The sequence below is a fragment of the Leucopleurus acutus genome (genome assembly GCF_964270905.1).
Source record: "Leucopleurus acutus genome assembly, chromosome: 16".
Classification (NCBI taxonomy): Eukaryota; Metazoa; Chordata; class Mammalia; order Artiodactyla; family Delphinidae; genus Leucopleurus; species Leucopleurus acutus.
Window position 1 is genome coordinate 21,832,713 of NC_139158.1, and position 22,545 is coordinate 21,855,257.

At 44.2% G+C, this 22,545-nt stretch overlaps 1 protein-coding gene across 2 annotated transcripts; it reads right to left on the reverse strand.

Moving 5' to 3' along the window:
• Positions 1 to 803: 803 nt before the first annotated feature.
• Positions 804 to 16,594, reverse strand: LDAF1 (lipid droplet assembly factor 1; the record flags this gene model as incomplete). Of its 2 annotated transcripts, none has more annotated exons than XM_082856560.1 (4): positions 804 to 906; positions 6,900 to 7,038; positions 9,307 to 9,475; positions 16,499 to 16,594. In XM_082856560.1, 4 exons carry the CDS (start codon positions 16,592 to 16,594, stop codon positions 804 to 806), a joined length of 507 nt encoding a protein of 168 aa, XP_082712686.1. The 2 variants fall into 2 exon arrangements, with proteins under 2 accessions (XP_082712686.1, XP_082712687.1); XM_082856561.1 differs by lacking the exon at positions 804 to 906 and adding an exon at positions 5,577 to 5,613.
• Positions 16,595 to 22,545: the final 5,951 nt, after the last annotated feature.

The following is a 22,545-nucleotide window of genomic DNA, read 5'->3' on the forward strand; positions in this document are numbered from 1 at the left end:
GCAGCACAGCAGCAAAGGACCCCAGGTCCCAGCCTGTCTCAAGCCCAGCTCTGCTGCTGTGTGGTCTAATGCTCTAAATTCTCATTATTTGTCTAGATCAGGGATTCTCAACCTTGGCACTGGTGTTTGGGCCCCTTAGTTCTTTGTTGTAAAGGGCCGTCCTGTGCATTGAAGAATGTTGAGCAGCATCCATGACCTTGACCCACTAGATGCCAGCAGCATCTCCCCCAAACACAGTCATGACAATCAAAAATGCCTCCAGACACTGCCAAATGTCCCAGGGTGGCGGTGGGAAACGTCACCCCCGATGGATAACTCCTCTAGGTTCAGTTTCCTCAGTCTTTCTAGTCAATGCAAAATATTGTGCAGGGGTTTCTATATTTAAGTTTCTGGTCTACCCAAAAGGAAAGATACAGACACTGTTTCCATTCCCAGAGCACTAGAAGAGAGGAGGCAGGCAGGGCAGGTGGGAGGAAGGACAAATATAAGGGAATAGTGGCAAACAAGAGACAATCTAGTCAAGCAAGGGTTTAATCGTCTAGTGTTTTATAGCACTTTTATAATTTAGAGATCACTTGCCTCAGTTCCCAATGACAGGTTGGGCGGCATTCTCGTTACTGACTGAGGAAACCAATGCCCAGAGAAGTTGTCATTTGCTCACCATGCCTGGTCCATGAGGGCTGTAAGTGTAGAGACAGTGTACATTAAATGAGACATGATTTCACTGAGGGATGAGCCTTGAGCTGGATCGTGGAAGGTGGAAATGTTTGGAAACAGGAGGTGGGGAGTGGGATGCTCCAACGTCATTGATTTTCAACTTCCACACACGATGGATAATATTCACCATAAAGACATATCCAAGAGGCATGCCAGATTTGGATGTAATCCCCACCTCCTATCTTTCCCCTAAGAAGGCAAAGAAAGCACTTCAATAATTTGTAACTATCAGAATTCTTACCAACCACTCAGGGTGTGTGTGTGTGTGTGTGTGTATTTGCACACATGCTTAATTACTCAGGTATATGTGTGTGCACACACATATTTAATCCCTCAGGGTATGTGTGTGCCTGTACACACACACGTGTTTTGGGGGATGCTGTGGAATAGGTAAGAAAAAGCAGGTTATTCTCAAATTCCGCCCCCCTCTAGTTCCACCTGTTATCTCCTGCTCGAGGAAGCACAGCAGAATATGTGAAGTAGTTAGTCATCCTCAACCTTGTGACAACTCACACCTGATCATACCTTGCTGGGGTGTCACAACATCCAGGCTGAATCTCCTGTTCTATGAAGAGCAGATAGTAGAATCCATGCAGAGGCGGTGGTTGAAACAGTACTTCTATGTGCACAACTCTAGGGAGAACCAACGGTTCACGTCCTATTTTATGAAAACAGGGATCCCTGAAGTTATTCGACACAGCAGCAAAGGTTATAGGAACTGCTGCAGACAATGTCTATTAGGGCATGGGTCCACATCCCAGGCCTTAAAGGCAGTTGGAGGCATTAACATTTAATAGCACACTGGTTACAAGGGTGGGCTCTTCAGTCAGGCGAACTGGGCTTGAGTCCCACTTCTGCTTCTATGTGCCCTTAAACAATTTAACCTCTCAATCTTTCAGCTTCCTCATCTCTAAAATGAGTGGTAGTGAGAACTGACTGAAAACGTGTATTGAAGTGTAGAGGGCTTAATATAGCACCCGACTCATGGCAAAAACAAACACCTATAGTTATACTGATAAATTAACATTCCGACTGTATAGAGTCAGTTTCGTGCTTTTAATTACCTTTCCAAATAAGGAACACATTGAACTGTGCCTAGAAGGCCAACAATACCTTTTTTTTACTTAAGTATAATTGACACACAATGTTAGTTTCAGGTGTACATCAGTGAGTCCATGTCTTTGTACATTATGAAATGGTCATCACAATAAGTCTAGTTACCGTGTCACCATACAAAGCTAATTCAATATTACTATCTTCCCCATGGTTAACCTTACAACTATTCCACTCAGTTTCAAATGATGGTGCATCTCGCACTTTGACAACTGTTGTTTATGGGCAAGCACTGTGCTGGGTTCTGTATTTTACTTCGTTTGATCGGCAAAGGCCTCGGGCTCCAGGCAGTGTGACAGACAGCCTGAATTGCAAAGCTCTGATTTAGATGCCACGTTTCCTGGCAGAATTGGTGAATCATTTCTGCTCTGAACCTTCGTTTCATTCACCTCTGAAATCCAGAGGCTAAGGGAATATGAAAAATGAGAAGCTGGCAGGTGCAGCTTGTGATGGGAAGGAGTTAGTTAGCGCTTTTAAGTGCAGTGGAAAGGCAACTTGCACTCTGCAGTTTGAAGCAAGGCTGTTTATGGGATCAGAAATATGTTTTAAAATGGTCTCTTGGCTTCTCTCAGGAGAGCATTCCGTAAGAAGGCTGTGTAAAGCTCTCAGTACTGAAAATACTCCTAAACCTTGTATCCCCAGCCCACACCTACTCTCTAAGCCACCGTTCATCTGTCACATCCTCTTGGTGTCAAAAAGGCATATCTGACTCAACGTGAGCAAAGCAGATTTTGACTACTCACACAGCCCCCGTATCAGAAACTAGTGCCACTGACTACCCACTGGCTCAAATGAAAAGTTTATGTGCCATCCTCGTGTCTCCCTTTCCTTCACTACCCACATACGATCCATCACCAACTGCTGCTAGCTCTCCAAATGAGGAGGGTCTCCATTACTTCCACTCTAGTGCAAGCCACACCATCCTCTGCTCTGGACCTCCACAGACCTGCTAACTGGACTTCTGACTCCCAATCCATTGGCCACAAGTGACCTTTAAAAATCCAAGTCTAATTATGTCCCTCTTAATGCAAAGTGTAAAATTCTTCATCATCTTCCCTTTGCTTTTTGCTGTAAATTTCTTTCCCTACGAGGTCCTGCCTGATGGGCTCCTATCTCTCCTCCATTTACCCTTTACTCACCAAGCCCAGTCACACTGATATTTCTTTTCCTAAAACACATTCAGCTCCTTCCAGTCTTGGGGCCTTTGTTTTGCTGCGCCCTCTGCTGGGAATACCTGCCCGCCCCCCCCCAGCTCTTAGCACAGTGGCAACTTCTCATTATGTGGTTCAAAGAAAAGATTTCTGTGGCTGACATGGCCTGCCCCTTCTACTTTCTTCAATGCACTTATCATAATAATCTAATATTTTGTTTACTTGATGTAGCAGGTAGAATCTAAGGTGGAGCCCATGATCCCCAACTGTGGTATGCATTCCCTTGTGTGATCCCTCCTCTTCGTGTGAGTGGGACCTGACTGCTTCTAACCCACAGAATGTGGTGAGAGTGATGGGATGTATGTGATTATGCATACATGATTACGTGTTATAAGAATGTGATGTCCATCCTGCTAAGAGACGTTCTCCCTGGGTGGTTTTGAAGAAGCAAGCTGTCAGGCTGTGAGCTGCCATATGACAGGGAATGAGGGCCTCAGCCCCAAAGCCTACAAAGAAATGGATGTTGGCAATGACCATGTGAACTCAGATGTGGATCCTTCCGCAGGCGAGCCTCAAAGGAGAAGCAACGTGGCAGCGCTGCTGTTGTAGTCTTGCAAAGGACTCAGCTAAGCCAGGCCTGTACTCCCAACGCACCGAAAATGTAGGATGACAAAAGTGCTCTTTGTAAACCGTTATGCAACAATAGATAACTAATACACTTGTTAGCTGACTCCTGCATTAGAAAGTAAACTTCAGGAGGCCAGGGCCCTCTTCATTCTTCTTTTCTGAAGCCTCAGAACCCAGCAGGGTATTTAGCTTAGACAGCTACTAGCAGACACTTGCAGGTCAGAAAGAAACATTCAGTAAATAGTAACTGTTAATATTAACACCCCCATGTATTGGCAGGAAAAGGCAGTTCTTGTTCTCTAATAGAGTTGAAGGCCCCTTTAGTGACAGGTGTGGCTGACTGTCATGGGATACAGAAAAGTCTGAGAACCAAAGGAAGGCCTTTGTGCCCTCCTGAATCAAAGAGCAAGTATTTGCTTCTGTCTGCCTGGCATACATTCCCTTTCCTTGCGATACTCCTTTGGGATCGGATTGTCCTCCCATCTCTACATACGCTAGCACTGCCACCTATGCAGAACCAGTGGGGCTGGCCCACCCCCTCCCCTGGTTCCAGAATGCACACATGTCCCAGCCCTGACACCTGTCAGCATATTCCATCCACCCTGGCCACGGTGTTTGGTTTGGGGTTGCTCACATGACCCAAGTCTGTCTAATCGGAGCCAAAAATCTAAATATACTACTGGAAAAGAACAGCTTCCTTGTCCAATAGGGAGTGCTAACTACAAGGCTGATGTAAAATTAGAGCTGCTGGGACCTCCACATGGGGAGGGCCTGCCTAAAACTCAGCTCACACTGAGAAAAGCAGCGCTGAGAGATGAAGGGAGAGAGACGCCTAGTGACACCACTTGAGCCCCTGGATCCAGCAGCGCCTAAAGTCCTACCTTTCGGCTTTTTAGTTCAGTGAAACGAATCCGTCCCCCTCTGCCCCCACTTTTTAAATCCATTTTGAGTTGAGTGTCTATCACTAGCAACTAAAAAAGCTTTATTACCCAGGATCTGCCATGAAATTGACACAGAAGGAAAAAATGGGTTTGATGTCTAGAAAGGGGGTATTTTGAAATAGAGTGAAGAAAAAAAGCTCATCTAAATAAATATTTTTAAATAAAATACCACAGGGAATAAACCACTGAAGTAGATATCCCATAGGATTTAAAAAATTTTTGTAGTCCTTTATCATTTTCATGGGACTTTTTGAAGAAATGGTTTAACAAGACAAGTCCTTAAAACAATAAAAAAGTATCAAGTGCAAATATTTTAAAGAGTAACATGACTTAACAATACTCAACGGTGGAAACCATACCTTTAGACTTAGAAAAAAATGCTCTTGGCCGTAAGGTTAAGTTTGGACTCTATTTTCTAACTTTGTCTGAGAGGCTATTATTCCTAAATGTTGTTTGTCTTTCTGATAAAAGGCTAATAAGGCAGAAGAGCTTGTTCTGTTTTGCATTCTTCCCCCCACCTCTTTTTTCAAATGAGTGAAGAAATAAGCAGCTCTCATTTAAAAAAAAAAAAAGGAAGAAAGAAAAAGGAAAAACAATCTGTGGCTGTCCCAAATTGGGGCCTTGGATACAAGATCTGAGCCTCTGAGGTCAAGTCACCGGCCTGTAGAGGCTCAGAACCCTGCCAAGTTCAGGTGTGCATCTCTGGGGAGGAGGGGGTGAGAGGCGCGAGGAGCCGCCACGCCATCGAGATTCTCTGCTGATTCTCCATGTGAGGGCCGGTCAGCTGATGGAACTGACCAAGAGCAACAAGATCCCCAAAACTGTCCATTGCAGGACCCTACAAATAAGTGAAAAAGCTAGAGGACACCTCCAGGAAAAGCTTGACTACCCAGTCCCTTCTGAGTCATAATCCCAAGGGGCAAGGATGATCCAACAGCTTTCCAGAGGTGCTTGAAAAAAAGCTTTGGTTCCGTTCAGCTGGTCATTCCTGGTAGAGCCCCTCTAAGTGTGTAGACTTCATGGCCAGCTAACAGTCGCCACTGGAGTTGTGTTGTGTCCATAGTCTGTTTGGCAACAAGAGGAAATGATCAGCTCTAAGGCCTCTTTAAAGAGCAATGCTGAGAGTATACATGGCGGAATGAATGTCGTTTTTTGTTGGTTTAGTTTTGGTTGCTTCTTGCAACCACACCAGATTTTGGGCGACACTGACTTTACAGATGAGGAAACTGGGGGCCCGAGAGGTCAAAATACCTGAATTAGGGGCAGGGGTTATGATCCTTTTTCCCATTCTAATTTGGATACTGCATTTTCTCCAAATTATTGTTTGTGTCCTCATGACAATCCAGTGAGAGAGGCAGAGCAAGGAGTAGCCCTATTTTACCAATGGAAGAAAACTGAGAACAGAGATGTTGAACAGCTTGTTCAAGATCACACAGGTAAAAAATGGCATAGCTGGGATTCAAATTCTAATTAATTCTAATCAACTGACCATTTCTTTACATCTTTAACAGAAGGGAGATGGGGCAGGGAGAGAAATAGGTCTGCCTTTTTTCAGCCCAGTGATGGTAGGTTTCAGAGGTAAGTGAGAGAGGAGGTAGCACTATTGATATTAACTTAACTGGCTCTATGGATTCTCTTTGAATTTCAAGTAGCCTTGCTAATAACACTTATACCCCAAGCGGGGGAGCTATGGCACACACCAGAGCTTGGCTGACCGACACACATTCCCAAGGCCCTTCTCCTTGTGGGTTTATACTCCATTTCCCAGACTCCCTTCCAGCTTACGGCGGCTATCTGCCAAAATTCCAGCCAATGAGGTTGGCTGGGATAAGAAAGGGGGTAGGTTCTGGGAAAGATTTCATTTACTTGACAAAAAAGGTCAGACTCAATTGGTGAGTGAGGACTCATTTTTTTTTCCTCTCTTCATCCTGCCTTGAACGAACTTGGTGTAGCCAGCAGCAGCTTTCTTGTGGCCATGAGGTGACAAGCCAGTGGGGTAAGGATGGCAACACAGAAAGGCAGAAGGTGCCTGGTACCTTGATGACACTAGAGAGGCTGTGCCAGGACTGGGCTATCTCCAGCTTGTTGTTATGCAATAAAAATAAATCCCTATTTGTTTAAGCTAGTATCTACTTAGGTTTTTCATTACTTGCCACCAAAGCATTCCTACCTGATAATTAAAAAAAAAAAGAGAGAGAAGGAAACCTTACCTCTTTTTAAGCAGAGATGTGAAGAGGCTAGGCACCTCCTATCTTGGGAGACTGAGTATGACGTGACCAGGGTTAGGGTGTTACTTGTGAAAATCTCCCCAGATAGTAAAGATTAAATTATTGCACTGACATGTATTTACCTGGGAGAAAACCAGTAGTTGACGAGGCTGGAGACTACCATGTAGGACACTATGATTGTCCCTGACATGATGAGTGACACGAAGCCCAAGCCACAGAGGACACAAAGCAGTGAGAGGCTGCCCACAGAGATGACCAGTCCTAGAAGAAAGCATGTCAAAGAATCATTCATCTAAAACAGACTGAAAACACCAGACCCTGCATCACTGTGTTTAAAACAACAGTTAACTCAGATGTTTTAAGTGAGGAGGTTTTCCACAAAAATCCAGACTTCTGGTATCGCTTAAAAAGGAGGCAATCTCGATACCCAAGTGAGCATCACTGCATGGCAACAACTGCTTGCCTTCCAGTTTCTTCCAGGCCCCACTGTTCCCAACTGTACTATTCTTGGACCGCTTTGCTCACTTTTGTTACCTGTCTTGCCCATGGCAAGACTCTGAATTTGAAACTCCCTCATTCTCAAGGTCAGGGATGGGCTCCTAATGGAATCCTCTAGAAGGAGTTAGCCAAGACAGTAATGGGGGTGGTAAATCATGACCAGTGTTTCAAACTGCCTACCAAATACTGTACCTTACACTTACCTACAACCTATGGAAATAAAGGCTATGCAGGCTAAATAAAGTCAAATCTAAACATAACTTTTGATTACATCCTTTACAACCCAGCCTGGCAACTATCACAGAGTAACCATAGGTCTGAATGGTCATTTTACCCACCATTAAATAAGTTTTTAATGGGAATATTAATGAATTACCATCTAATAAGTGCAGAGAAAATACATTTTTATAACATGGGGTCTATGGGAGAAAAATAATAAAAGGTACCATGGAAAGAGGATGGATTTTCATAGTTGACATGCCTGAGTTTGATCCTAGTTAAGTCACTTATGGTGAGACTTTGGGCCGCCTGGAGCTTTAGTTTAACTCATCTGTAAAAAGAATATAATAATAACTACCTCTAAGTGTTGACATGACAATTAAATGACTATCATATATGTGACTCACTGTGGCAGTTGTTGTCTGCCCAGCACACTTTCTCTTGCCTTCCTCATAACAAAATCCCTCTTTCCAAAGCGGAACTAATAACATGGCAAATGTTGCATGGCAGACATCCTTTCCCTTGCCTCACGAGTTGTCAAATAGCCCACCCAGTACTCCACAGTGATAGTTTCAGGGATGGACTCTGGAAAGGAAGGAAAGTAGAGAATGTAAACAGACGTGCTGCCTTTTCATAAAGATTTACAAAATCTTAGATCAGTATTTTTCAAAGGATGGCTAACAACCACCTGTATCAGAATCAGATGCATTAGGGAATCTTGTTGAAAATTTGCATCTCTGGCCCCCACTCCAGACCTACTAAATAACAATCTCTGGATGATACATGAAAGTCCACATGTTCAAAAAGCAGGTAAGATTTATGCAGACTCAAGTTGCAGGACCACCGCTCTAAAGTGGAACAGCTTTGCACATGCTGTGCCTCCTGCCTAGAAGGCCCTTCCTTGTCTACTCTGGGACAAACTTGTTATACATCTTTAAAGTGCTCTCATCATAAAGCTTTGTATGATACCACAAAAGGGTAGTGGCTCTCTTATTTCTTTCTAAATTTACCTTTGTTTTGATATTGATTCATCTTTCGCCCATCTATCCATCAATATTTACTGAACAACCACTCTGCCATACTGTATTTGGCTCATCCACCTACCGTGCCTGTCTTCTTCTTCAAGTGTAAACTGCCTTGTCCACAATCCCTTTGGTAGGGAAGCAACCCTAGGTGCTCTTAGCTCTGGGAAGCCATAGAATGAGCCAGAGGTGATCACCTGAGCAGATGGCAACCATCTCTTTGTGGACTGTGATCTGATTTGAAAAGGCAAACTGAGCCAATCAGATTTTACTTTCATAGTAATTTTAACTTAGCAACTCAGGGAGAAGCTGACAATTGGTAGTGGGACTTCAGGAGGAAAGGTGGAGAAGGGGGAACCTCAGTACATAGCAAGCACCTGGCATGCAACAGGTGCTCCGTAACTATCTGTGGAGTGAATTTTAATGTTCTGTTTAGTGACAATAGTTAGCATTCATGGAGAAGCTACTCTGTGCCAAGGATTGTGCTAAGTACTTTATGCAACTGTAAGTTTCAATCCTCACAACCCTCTGAGATAGTATTATTATATCCCTATTTTACATACGAGGAATTTGAGGCTCAGAGAGAGTAAATAATGTGTCCAAAATCACACTGGGGGAGGTGGGATTCTAATAGACTCCAGAGCCCATGTTTTAACTACTCTGACAACCTGCCTTGGTCGATGTGGTTTTGACAAGAACGGGAACCTTTGACAAGAGTGGCAGATGCCCAATAAATACTGTCATCCCAAGTGAGTCATTTTCCAAGGGAGAGAGTAACTGAGTAGGATACCTTCTAGTAATATGACTCCCAAAAACGCAGCCAGGGAGGTAAGCACCACGAGGAGCAGGAAGCAGCCAACAGGAACGGCTGACACAGAAGCAAACACCAGCAAGGTGAGGGTCAGAAAAGGATGCCTGTCCAGGTACTGGCCCACTGGAGACTTCATGAAGGCAACCACCTGTGGGCAAAGGAGACGAGCAGGACTGAATGCCATGTCTGAACCCCAGATTGATGAATTCACCCAAACTATAGGAAGTATAAGCCAAGGTTATAAAGTTGGGAGGCCCATAGGTAAGAAGTCAACAATAATCCTGCCAAGACATGAGTTGCCCCAGCAACAACTTAAGGCAGCTGTGGACAGGGGGCAAGTTTGAGGGCCCCACCCAACCTCAAGTCTTGGGAAATGAGGAAAGACCCAGGCATGGCTCTACTGCTTCATACACACTCTCTCAGAAGGCATCCTCAGCATATGTGTGCTCTGATGTGATATATGTACAATTGGCTGCTTACTTCACAGTTGAGGCCACTGAGGCACAGAGAGGTTAAGTCCTAGCTACCTGGCATCACCTGGGAGCTTGTTAGAAATGCAATATCTTGGGCCCTGACCCAGACCTGCCAAATCAGCTTCTGTTTTTTAATGAGATCACCAGGTGATTTGTACACATTAAAGTTTGAGAAACAGTGGGACGAAATGACTCACCTAGAGTCACACGGCTTCCAAGTGGCAAAATCTAGGCATTCAAAGCTAAATCTTTCCACTTCAGATGGCTGCCACTTCATTAGGAGAAAATGTTTTTATGTCATCAACCTGGATACCACAGTCAGGCCACAGCCTGATGACTACTGCAAGCTTATGCTGTGTTAATAAGTAGGTTATCTTCCTCCACCAGGCAAAAGGGTTCTGGAGCTGGCTCAGTGGAGGGTTGGGGGGGGGGGGGCTGCTTTAATACAGAGCTGGCCCTAGGCATCCTCACAAGGATGGGCTTCCTCCTCTTCTTAGGGTCCATGCCATCTCTCTCCTCAGTGCTGGCATGCTAGTTCCCGTTCCCTTGAAAGCTTCTATCATTCCAGAACTTTCCCCCATCAAAACTGGTCCTTCCTGTGTCTCATTCCTTAGGGCCATGTAGGCCAGCAGGTGAACTGAAGACGTAATTTAAGCTTCAGTGATGGTGGGTGCCACTAACCAAAACACACGTTCTCCTAGAAAGAGTTCTTCACCCAAGTGATTCAAATGGAGGAAACTGTGGGCAAGCTGGAAGGCAGAAGGATTTTGGAGCTCAAGTTGATGGTGACAAAGCACAGGACTCACTGTGCTTAACTAGAAAAGGCTGTTCCACAAAGCCACCGTTCTCAGTCCTGGGGCTTCAGCATTGAAAAACTTCACTTCCCGGCCCAAAATGGCATAACACCTACCAGCTACACTGCCTCCAGCTACTCCTTTCTCACAAAAGCTATCTAAGACTTGGCTGTTCAGCTTCTCTCGCCAGAGGTGACTGTGCCAGCAATCACCGCTGAGCTGGAAATACCCAGCTTGGATACTCTAGGATCAGAACCCAGTGAGATCTTCCTGTTAGGGCGGCTGAAGGTGAGAGAGAGGCAGAGGGGCCACGGGAGTGGGGCTGGATGGTCCTTCGAGCTGTCTCAGGTCTCGATTGCTTTCCAGCTCTAGTCCACGTGTATCCTTAGTAAACCTCCAGGGGTCACCTGACAGATCGAACTGCTCTGTCTGATCCTTAAAATCAAGAGACCCAGTAACCATAGTGGCGGGGGAGCAGATGAGGCTGGAACACCAGAATGCCAGGCTTATGACTTTATACCCAGACTGTCCAGCACAGAAGCCACATGTGGCCACTGAGCACTTGAAATGTGGCTAGCGTGACCGATGAGTTGGATTTTTAATCTAATTTAAATTTAAAAACTCATGTTTGATTCAGTCATTGAAAAAATTTTAATTACATTTCAAAGAAGGTGGGTATGTTTCAAATAAGTTTTTCAATTATCAATTTTATGAAATCTAAATAGAGACCAAGTATTTCCAATGAAAAATCAGCATGTGAATTGAGATGTGCACTGAGTGTATTAAAAAAAGAAAGTAAAATATCTCATCAATGATTTTTCAATATTGATTACATGTTGAAATTATATTGTTTTGGATATATTGAGCTATATAAAATATATTATTAAAATTAATTTTACGTTTCTTTTTATGTTTTTTTTTTTTCTTTTGCGGTACGCGGGCCTCTCACTGTTGTGGCCTCTCCCGTTGCAGAGCACAGGCTCCGGACGCGCAGGCTCAGCGGCCATGGCTCACGGGCCCAGCCGCTCCGCGGCATGTGGGATCCTCCCGGACCGGAGCACAAACCCACGTCCCCTGCATTGGCAGGCGGACTCTCAACCACTGTGCCACCAGGGAAAGCCTTATGTTTTTTAATATGGCTACTAGAAAACTTAAAACTATATATGTGGTTCACATAATATTTCTGTTGAAAAGCGCTCACTCAAATTTTACCTAGAAAAAAAAACAAGAAGCGATCTATTGGCATTTGAGCAGGACTGTGATGCAATCAAAGGAATAATTTTAAAAAGATGAACCTGGTGGTCCTGTGCAAGGGGCAATGAGGAAGATTTGCAGGGAAGCCAGCAAGAGATAATGATGGCCAAAACTAGGCTCACGGCAGGGAGGGACAAGGAGGAGGAGGAGATGCAGTATGAAAGTGGAACGACAAAAGAAAATTCAACAGGACCAGGAGACAGTGTGGCATAGGGATCCGAGAGGGGAAAAGCAGGAAGGGACTACTTGTAGTCCTTAAGAAATCTAATTTTTTCTTAGCCTCTTCTAAATCTGGGCCCTACAAGGAAAAAATAGAAAGTTATTCAGATATGCAGAGAGACCAATTTAAGATGCAGACAATTAAGCCCAGCAATTGTCTTCCCCTAGGGAGGATGGCCCTGCTCGGACCAGTCTGTCTCAGAAGAGGAAGATATGATTCAGTTATGCCTAATGATAAGAGAGAACATTCATTAAACACTCAAGTGCCAAGCACTATTTTAAGAGCTTTCAATAAACCTCCTTATTTTTTTCTCTCTACAATGCTATGAGGTAGATAACAAGGCAAAATTTAACATTATTTAAATCCGGGAATTAGACTATAGCAATTAACTTTTCATGCTCCCAGGCAACAGAGGGTGACACAATGGAAGGATGGAAAGTGGGAGAGCTTATTATTCAGCAACATCTTCCATCGCCCTCCTGGAAGCAGACACAGGTTATCCAACCTAGATTTTATAGGCATGGTGCGGTGCTAAATAACCCAGGAATGCCAGGCTGGGACAGACTGGCACCATTATGTTCCAGACTCTGTGCTAAGGCCTTCTCAAACGACATCTGAGATCATCCTCACAACAAAGCTATGAGCCTGGCATTGCTTATTTTAGAGAAGATGAGATGGAGAGTCAATGAGCCCAAGCAACTTGCCCAAGGTCAAACACAGGTGATTTATTTTAAAATGCACACATGAGTATGGGAGGTTCCAAAATAGGGACAACATGGCCAGTGTTTAAGGACATGAAGGCTCCATCTGGAACTATTCAGAAGAGAGGCCAATTCCCCGGTGTTAGAATGCAGAAGATAATCAGTATCCACTGTCTTTGCTACCAGAGGGGTGGAGGGCAGAGGGCTCAGCATTATTTAAAACCACTGGTAATGACAAGTCCAAGGTGCTGTGTGACAATTTCTCCCAGATTTTGGTCCTTGTGATTCAGGATTAGAATACAGGTGCCAAGGAGGTAATTCAAAAACATCCTTTGTCCCAAAAAATAATAATTAAAAAATAAATAATAAATAAATAAATAAATAAACATTCTTTGTGGAAGGAAAGGGCCAGCATGAGAGCAAAACTATCTTGTCCTAGGTAATCCACACAAGGAGATACCATTGGGAGGGCATCTGCCCAGCCCATGCTCCATCTCTCTTCCCTCCTCTGTGAAAACTGCCCCCTTTCACAGCAGGGGTGGGCCCCTGAAGCCATGTTTATACCAGTGAACTGGAAAGCCCCAGCCCAACTGCCACCTCCCTGGCCATAGGTGACTTGGTCAAGCAGATTCTTGCTCCTAGGAATCAAGCACTCCCAAGACCAGGTCCCATAGAGGATTTCAGCTGGGAGCTGGAGGAGACATGAGGAGTCGAAGGTACCATCCTGGGCGATCATGTCTGCCCATGTGAATGGAAGAGCAAAGGAAGCCAGGCTGCAAAGAGAGCAGAATGAAGCTGATACACAAGGAAGAGGTACAATGAGGACTAGTATGTCTCAAGAGAGGGCACTGAGAGTTATCTCTGACCCCAGTGACCTGCCAGACTCTGGTTCTAACCCCTCCTGAGGCTCTGCCCTGTTCACTTCCTGCCTTGGCTTCTAGGATAGCCTTACATTTCCCAAAAGCCCTGGCAGGTCTCACTGTTTGTTTGCTTGTTTAACCTATTTGGGACAGGTTTCTGACTCTGTCAGTCTAAAAGTAAGACAATTAAGACTTGACATTCCAGAGGTTTCCTAGAAGAGATGACAGAGTTGTTTCACAAACACTCCATCTGGAAGCCATCTATTCTTAACTGGAACTCAAAGGGTTTATTAACTCTGAGAAAAGATTATAAATTACTTGGGGGAAAGAAATCATCCAAATATCATAGAAGCAAGGGGATGACTATGTAAATTATGGTATGTCACTCTGAGGGAAGGTTCTACCACCAAGAAAAGCCATTGTTCAGAAGACCTATGCTTTAATATGGAAAAACACCAATATACGATATCAAGCAAAAATAAAAATATAGAACTACATCTGCCACAATTAAAACCACTAGATCTAAAAATTACACACTAAAGGGTCCTAATAATAATAACAACAGTAATGATAATACCACCACTGGATTTGTGAGTGATGGGCTTACAGGTGATTTCCTTTCCTTTACTGCCAATATTACTCTATTCAGTAAACACAATTAATATAATTAATTCAATTAATATAATTTAAAAATTTAAAAGAAACTACCTCAGGACTATCTGAAGAACATCAGGGCTTAGCCAACTGATGATCTGTCCCATCATCCCGGGAGTCAACTGCCCTGGAAGTTATCTAGTCCACATCTATTCCAATGACCATGGCTGAGGAGCTAAGGTGAAAAAATGAAGAAATGTCAAGAAGTCAGAGTTCACAGGCTTTGAAATGCCTACCTTAGGAGGTAGACACGAATATTAACTAAGTTAAGATATGCCAAGTGTGTAGCACAGTGCTTTGCATATAATAAGTGCTCAACCAAGGTTAATTAATGTACAGTCAATCCCTATTATTTGCAGATTCCATATCTGTGAATTTGCCTACCCACTAAAATTGATCTGTAACCCCAGAATCAACACTTTGAGTTGCTTTCATGGACGTGCACACGGCAGTGAAAAACGTGAGCCACCTGACGCACATGTTCCCAGCTGAGGCCAAACTAGGCAACACTCTGCCTTCTTGTTTTAGCTCTTTATACAACTGTCCTTTTCATGGTTTATTTCGTGCCACCGTTTTCTGCATTTTTATGTTTTCTGTTGGTGATTTTGACATTTAAAATGTGTAGCAGTACTGTCTAGTGTTCCTAAGCATAAGAAGGCTGTGACGTGCCTTATAGAGAAAATACCGTACGTGTATTAGATAAACTTCGTTCAGGCAAGAGTTACAGCTGCCTGTATAGTACAGGCTGTTGGCCTGGAGTTCAATGTTAATGAATCAATAATATCTACAGAATAAAGGTGCCTTTAAACAAAAAGACACACAAAACAGGTGATGGTTTGATTGGGTGATGAAAATGTTGCCACCAGAAGTTCGCCAGAACCTAATCCTGTACTTCCCATTTGAGCAATTGTTCAGTATGTGCTAATTCAGGGTTTGAGGTGACTCAACAGAACAGAACTAACACAAATTATATAACGAGAATCAACTGAACACGTAGACGAGTATGAGGACCTTTCTCATGGAGCTCACTTTTAATAAGAGTCTCAGCCTGCTGGCTAGAAAGCTGCTTGTCCAACCTAAAAATATCTTGCTAAATCCACAAAGCGTGCCAGAGGCATTTGGGGATGAGTTCAGAAAAGATCTCTATAGAGTATATTGCTCTAGACTGCAAAGGTCTGGCTCCTCAAATAGATACTAGTGGTGTCCAATACCAAAAAACAGATCACCAACCAGTTCACTTTCTTACATATACATATGTATTTTATGGGTATATTGCATAGAAAAAAAGTCTAGAAAAACATACAACAAAATGCTAGTAATATTATCTGAGTTATGATTTTTTCCCCGAAAAAATGCTGCAAGGCACATAGAAGAAAGCAATAAAGATAAAAGTTCAAGAAAGCAGAATATACTATCTCAAGTCCCATTGCCATTGAATGGCTATTGAGCGCTTGTAAAATGGCTAGTTCAAATGGAAATGTGCTGTTAAGTGTAAAATACAGACTGGATTTCAAAGACTTAGTACAAAAAAGAATGTAAAACATCTCAATAACTTTTTTCATTAATATTTTTTATAATGATTACATGTTGAAATATATTTTAGATAGGTTCAATAAAATACCATATTAAAATTAATTTCACCTGCTTCTTTTTACTTTTTAAATGCGGCTACTAGATAATTTTAAATTACGTATGTGGCTTATGTCATATTTCTATTGAACACTGAATTTCTAGTGGAACACTGGGCTCAAAGTAGACGTTAGCCTCTCATTTTCAGGGTAACAGGTCAAAATTAACAGCAAAACAAAAAAAAAGGATGGTATCTGTGGCACAGACTAAGTTGCCTCTATTTCCAGCTAAAGAATTGCATTTGCTACAAGGGGTGATCATAAGACTAAATTTTGGTCTATGAGATGCAACTGGAAGCTTTGTGTGTGTATGACTTCCAGGAAGTCTCCTTAAATCGGAGGTGGTATGCAAGTCTTTCTCTCCCCACATCTTATTGCCTAGAATATGGATACAATGGCTGATACTCTAGCAGTCATCTTGGACAGTGAGTTTGAAGGTCACAACTCAGACATGACAAGGTGGTGAGTTAGAAAGATTCCTGACCTACCTCCAAATTTCTTCTACTTGAGAGAGAAATAACTTTCTATGGTGTTTAAACTAGTATTATTTTGGGATCTTCCGTTATATGCTCTGATTGGAAACTGACCTTTGAGTTACTCTGGACAGACGCTATCAGCAAAGACACCCTCCTCTGCAGCTCCTGAAAGTCCTTTGAAGTACTTGGGGGCTCTTCTTTCACCATCCTGAAACCCACTTCAGGTCTCTTTAGGGATTAATTCTACCAGTAAGCTCTTCAGTGCAGGGCACAGTCAAATCTCTCATGTCACCTTGTCTCTTGCTGGAGGAAATGAAAAGTATCTTAAACCATTAGTGGTCTTCACCCAACTGACCCAACAAGAGATTCTACTATCCTCACACACTGATGGTGGGCATGCAGATGGAGGGTAAGTTGGCAATATCTATCCAAATTTCAAATTGCACACACCTTGATCCAACAATTTACTTTCCAGGAACTTGAAAGAAATAATCACTTATATCAAAACATGCCAAAAAGATGTGCAGTGTACCCCTGTTTCTAATACATAATAAATAGTAAAACAGTGGAAAGAAGCTGTCTACTAATAGGAAATAGGTTAAATAATGATAAATTCATAGAATGGAGTATTGTATAGCCATTAAAATGATGTTGATATTTAGTGAAATAAAAATGTATCTATGACATGAAAAAATTATAGAATACTATATATTGTTACATATTTTATGCATATATCCATAATATAAAATACATATATGTATTTATGTATTTTATGTATATATCCATAGTAAAAGATCTAGATGGACATATAAGAAAATGTTAATGGTATTGTCTCTGAGAGCTTATGTTTATTTTTTTAGCCTGACAAAATTGTGAAAAGAATGTGGAAGAAAGTAAGAAAGCTGAATACACTATTTCAAGTCCTATTGCCTTCTTTTTTTGGCCAGAAAAACTTTTTCAAACAAGTGACTGTGGCCAATACACTAAACAGGTTGGCTCCCAATTACACTGTGCCATAAATTATTCTCTATTTACTTGTAAGTCTCAGCTCTGTAACAAGAGAGGCACCTGAGGGACAGACTTTGCCACAATTATACCGTGACTCACAGGCTGGAATTTCCAGGACTGTCCCAATCTCACATAATTATTTATTTTTAATAAAAGCTTTTTGTTAAGTTAGATATCTATCTTTTAAACCCTTTTTAATTTTCATATAAACTAATATATTGTTATTTTATATTTCCCAGAATAACACTTTAGGGCTGGACACAGATATCTTTTCCATTTCTCCCTTACAACTGATCTCCTGATCTATAGCACAAACGCCTAAAAGATTCTGTCACAGTGAACAAAATTAACTGAGAGATGCTCACATTTATTTACCATACTGAACGTCCCCCAGGCTAATTATGTGAGATGGGAAGATCTGCAAGGGTCAGAAACAAGCCCAGCTCCCCTACTGGTCTCCCAGGGCCTTGGAAACCCAAGCGCCACCCGGACCGGTTTGGGGAGTCCAACAGGGGCCAGCGTGCGTAAAATGCCAGCGGCCACATCCGTGGAACGCAACCACCGGGCCACCAATCCCCAGACCCCCTAGTCACTCACTCCTCGGAGGGGCCTCCCCAGGCACTGAGAGGTCTCGGGAGGAGGGAAGACGGCAACCCCTTAACCCGACGCAGCGCAGTTTCCCGCCTTCTGCCTTTTCCGCGCCTTCCGGGCTGAGCCAGGAGAACACGAGCCAACCCGCCCTTCCCCTTCCACGCCCCACCCCTCCAAAAGCCCCCGGCTCTTCCACTACCGCCCCTCCCGGGGCAAACGGAAACCCTGAGCATTCCAGCCGGGCGCGGCAGGAGTCGCATCTCCGGCTTGAGGCCGGGAATCGCCGGGCGCCTCGGGCCTATCAGACCTCCCCCTTCCCATCTGTTTCTAGTCTCTCAGCCTTCCTAAACGCGAGAGGGGACAGGCGGCCAGTTTCTTGGGATCCAAGGAGAGGGGAAAAGGGGGGTGATGCAGGTACAGAGGGGGCTCTGCGCCCGAGGGGGCATCGAGGCTGAGAAATGGGAGCTTGGGGGCGGGGAGTCGAGTACACCGTCATTAATTTGGGGAGGAGAATCCCACCTGTGGTACTTGGAGTTCCCCTCGCTGCAGTGAGGGGGGAGGGGCCCTCCGTAGAGAAGAACCCAGGAGGGAGGAGGGCACCCATTTTCATTAATCCTAAAGAGGGAGTTCGGAGTCTTCCCAACCAGGTTTCCCAAGAAGGGGAAGGGTCCGGGGTGGGATGGGGATGGCAACCCTTTTACCAAATGTAGTAGTAGGTGTAGGGGTGTGTGTGTGTGTATGGGGGTCTCGCAGGGGCTCGGAGGGATGAGACTCCCCTTATTACCAAACGTCGTGCTGAAAGGCTTCGGGCGTGGGACACCGACTATCCTCTCAACCAACCCCCCCCCCCGCCCTCCTCCAAAATGTGTCCCGCCCGGCGAGGGGGCTGTCTAGCCAGCCGGGTCCCCTGCGCCCAAGCTGCCAGCTCTCACCTGGTCCCGGCGGCCGCGCTGCAGGCCGAGCTGCGTGTGCGGGCAGCTAGAGGAGACACGCCCAAGCGGCGGCTGTGAAGCGGCAGCCCGCTTTCTCACTCCACCCCCGCCGGCAGTCTTCCTCCGCCGCGCGGCCCCGCGCCGTCCCTCCTCTCCCCTCCCTCCCCTTCGCTTGGCTCTCCCCGCCTGCAGCTCTTGCAAAGGACGCTGTCTCCCTCAGCTTTTTGGAGCCTCCCGGACAAGCCACGAGTGAGGAGCACGTGAGGAAACTGAGGCTCAGAGAGAGTTGCCCTTCCTACACTCTTGGCTTGGAGTGAGGGCGCCCAGGCCATCTCTGAGACAGGTGGACTGGCAGCTGAGAACGGGTTTTCCCAGGGTCTCAGGGCTTCCCCTGCCTAAATACCCTGAACCAGCTCTTCTGGAAGCATCTCTGGAGCTCAGGACAGACAAGTGATGAGGTACGACCTTGACTGGAAGGTTTTAACCGTTACTTCTCAAACGCACATATCATGAGCCAGTGAGATTCCTAAAGATCGGTTCGATTAGTATCTCCATTTTATAAATGAAAAAGTCTAATCCCAAATCCTTCAGTTTCAAGTCAGAGCCAGAACACATGTTCCTTGGCCTGAAATTCAGCCCATACAGCAGGGTTTCTCAAGGGGCAGCGAGCGCTATTGACATTTTGGTCAGGAAAATTCTGTTGAGTGGGCTGTCCTGTGTATTGTAGGATGTTTAGCAGCAACCCTGGCTTCCAACCGCTAGATGCCGGTAGTACTTTCCTTCCCTGCAGACCCCCAAACATTGGCAGATGTCCCCTGGGGGGCACAGTTGTCTAGGTTGAGAACAACTGCCATAGAACGAACTCGTAAAGACCATGAACCGAGGTCCAACAGTCCTGGACTCTGACCCCAGGGCAGAGACTTACTGTGTGGATGAGTTAACCTCGCTGAGCTTCAGCTTCACCTGTAAAATGGAGAGGGATAGACTTGAGAATTGGCCTGCTACTGCACAGTTCTCATGCCCTTTCCATCCAGGGACCTTTGCTGATCTGTCTCTCCTCTGTGACTTGTGTCCGTAGGCACCTGAAAAATAACTCTTTAGGAAAGATCAAAGCAATCACAGGGTTGTAGTGAGGACTGGTGCAATAATGTCTGTAAAGAACTTAGCACCTATCGGGAACATAGGAGGAGCTCAAAAATATTTAACGTATTGTGCTTTTCTTTTTCTGATCATGGTTACTTGGTTTATTTTTCTTTTTTGTTTATTTTTAATTTTTTTTTGCGGTACACGGGCCTCTCACTGTTGTGGCCTCTCCTGTTGCGGAGCACAGGCTCTGGATGTGCAGGCTCAGCGGCCATGGCTCACGGGCCCAGCTGCTCTGCGGCATGTGGGATCTTCCCGGACTGGGGCACGAACCCGTGTCCCCTGCATCGGCAGGCGGACTCTCAACCACTGCGCCACCAGGGAAGCCCTTTTTTGTTTATTTTTATATTGCGGTATAGTTAACATATAACATTATATTAGCTTCAGCTGTACAACGTAATGATTTGATGTTTGTGTATATTGCAAAATAATCACCACGATAAACCTAGTTAACATCTGTCACCATACACAGTGACAGAATTGTTTTTCTTGTGACGAGAACATTTAAGATTTGCTCTCTTAGCAACTTTCAAATATGCGATACAGTTTTATTTTGACTTCTTTCACTGATTTTGCCCACCCACCAATGATGTATTACTTCTACCAACTAATATTTCTAGAAATAATCAGGCTGGTGGATAGAGAAATCAGCTTGGGGATAATAATAATAAGCTAAGGGATCGTGCTCTAACTCCACAAGAGCCAAGAAGGGGGGAGCTGATGGTGAAGATAGGAGGACATGGACGGAGAAGTGTCCCTAAATTTTTACGTTTCAGGCAGTCCTGTCCGTTTTCATGCCTTTTGTTCAGCTGCAGTGTGATGGGTGCCCCATCCAGGAAAGGGTTGGTTATTGTTTGGGTTTGGAGGGTTTTTTTCTTTAGGACAAAACTGCAACCCTCCTTCCCTGGTGGGTGTTGCTTTGGGAAGCTGAATTGAGGCCTTCACTGGAAATTTTGTTCGAGGGTGCCATCTAGGGGAACCTCTGTGAATCTTCTAGTTCCTTTCACTTGCACTGTTGTAGGACCAGCCAGATTTTGGGTTTCCTTGTGTGTTGGCTGCCTTCTCTATCTACCACACTATATATTACCCAACGGTGGGAATCTTAGCATCTCTCAGTAGCACAAGGACTTGGCTCTTGCTGACCATTGGATGGGTCAATAAAATAAGTCCCTGGATAAGCAACTGTTTCAAGCCTCAGAAAAGATCTGCCAGAAACACTGGGCTCTGAATTACAAACGTGTGAAAACTTCCAGCAACAGATTGAGACTCTAAGCTGTTAACACCACAAAGATGGGGATAACCTAGAGGCTAGCTGACCTCTTCTCCCCATATTGCCAGATTTAACAAATAAAAATACAGGACAGCCAGTTCAATTTGAATTTCAGGTGAGCAACAGATAACTTTTTAGGATGAGTGTGTCTGGGCATCCTGTGTTTCATCTGGCAACCCTATGTACTTGAAGTTGATTAAGGGATTTGAGGACTGCATCCTCACTTGGAAATTGCTGAACAGAAGATTAAGTCAGCAAGCAATTCTGGTGCCGGTGAGGTGGCCTGGGGCAGAGGGGAGATGATGGAAGTTTCATTCTCTTTGGCAGATATTTTTTTTATTTTCTATCTTTCTTCAGACTACATGTAGGCTTTTGGTTAAAGCCACGGAGCAGATTCCATAATCAGGTGAAGTTCTAACTTTGCCACTGACCTAGCTGAGTGACTATGGGCAAATTACTTAACCTCCCTGTTTCTCAGTTTCCTCAGTCATAAAACTTGGGATAGTTGTATTCATCTTCTCCATTGTTGAGAAGATTTGGGAAGATGATACTCATTAAGTGCTTACCACAGTGCCAACAGCTAATATACATCAATAAATGAAAGCTGTAATTATTGCTTTGATGTTTTTGGACACAGGTAGACTTAAAGCACACAAAATTTTAAAGGGAGGTGTGTCTCCTACTCACCCACAAGGTCACGGGGCTCATGGGCACCCTACCAGGCCCCTTCCAGAGTTCTTTACTTTGTTGGGTTACATACAGTTGCTGGGTTTTTTGTGGGACATGGGGTTTCATATCCTATTATAGGAGACCTGGTAATAACCCCATTTCCGTCTAAAGTCTCAAACCCTGTCACTGGCTCATTTATTCCAAACACTATTTGAAACTGTATATATACCTTATGGTAGAGAGTGCAAATGTAAGGAATGAGGAGCCTCAAGGTTATTTTGAAGGTATGGAAAGCCAAACTTTGAGGGAAAAGTAAGAAAAAGGAGAAATGGAAGTACTTGGTACTATGTAATGCTCATCGTAAGATCTCAGAAATGTTTGTTTTATGGGCAGGTACTTTATGGAAAGAACACTGGACTCTGGAGTCATAAGGACAGGGTTCACATTGTATCAGCACTACTTAGAAGTCCTGGCAGTTTAGGAAAATTATGTTTCTTTCTCAGTTTTGGTTTCGTCAGTCATAAAATGGCAACATCATGGAGTGT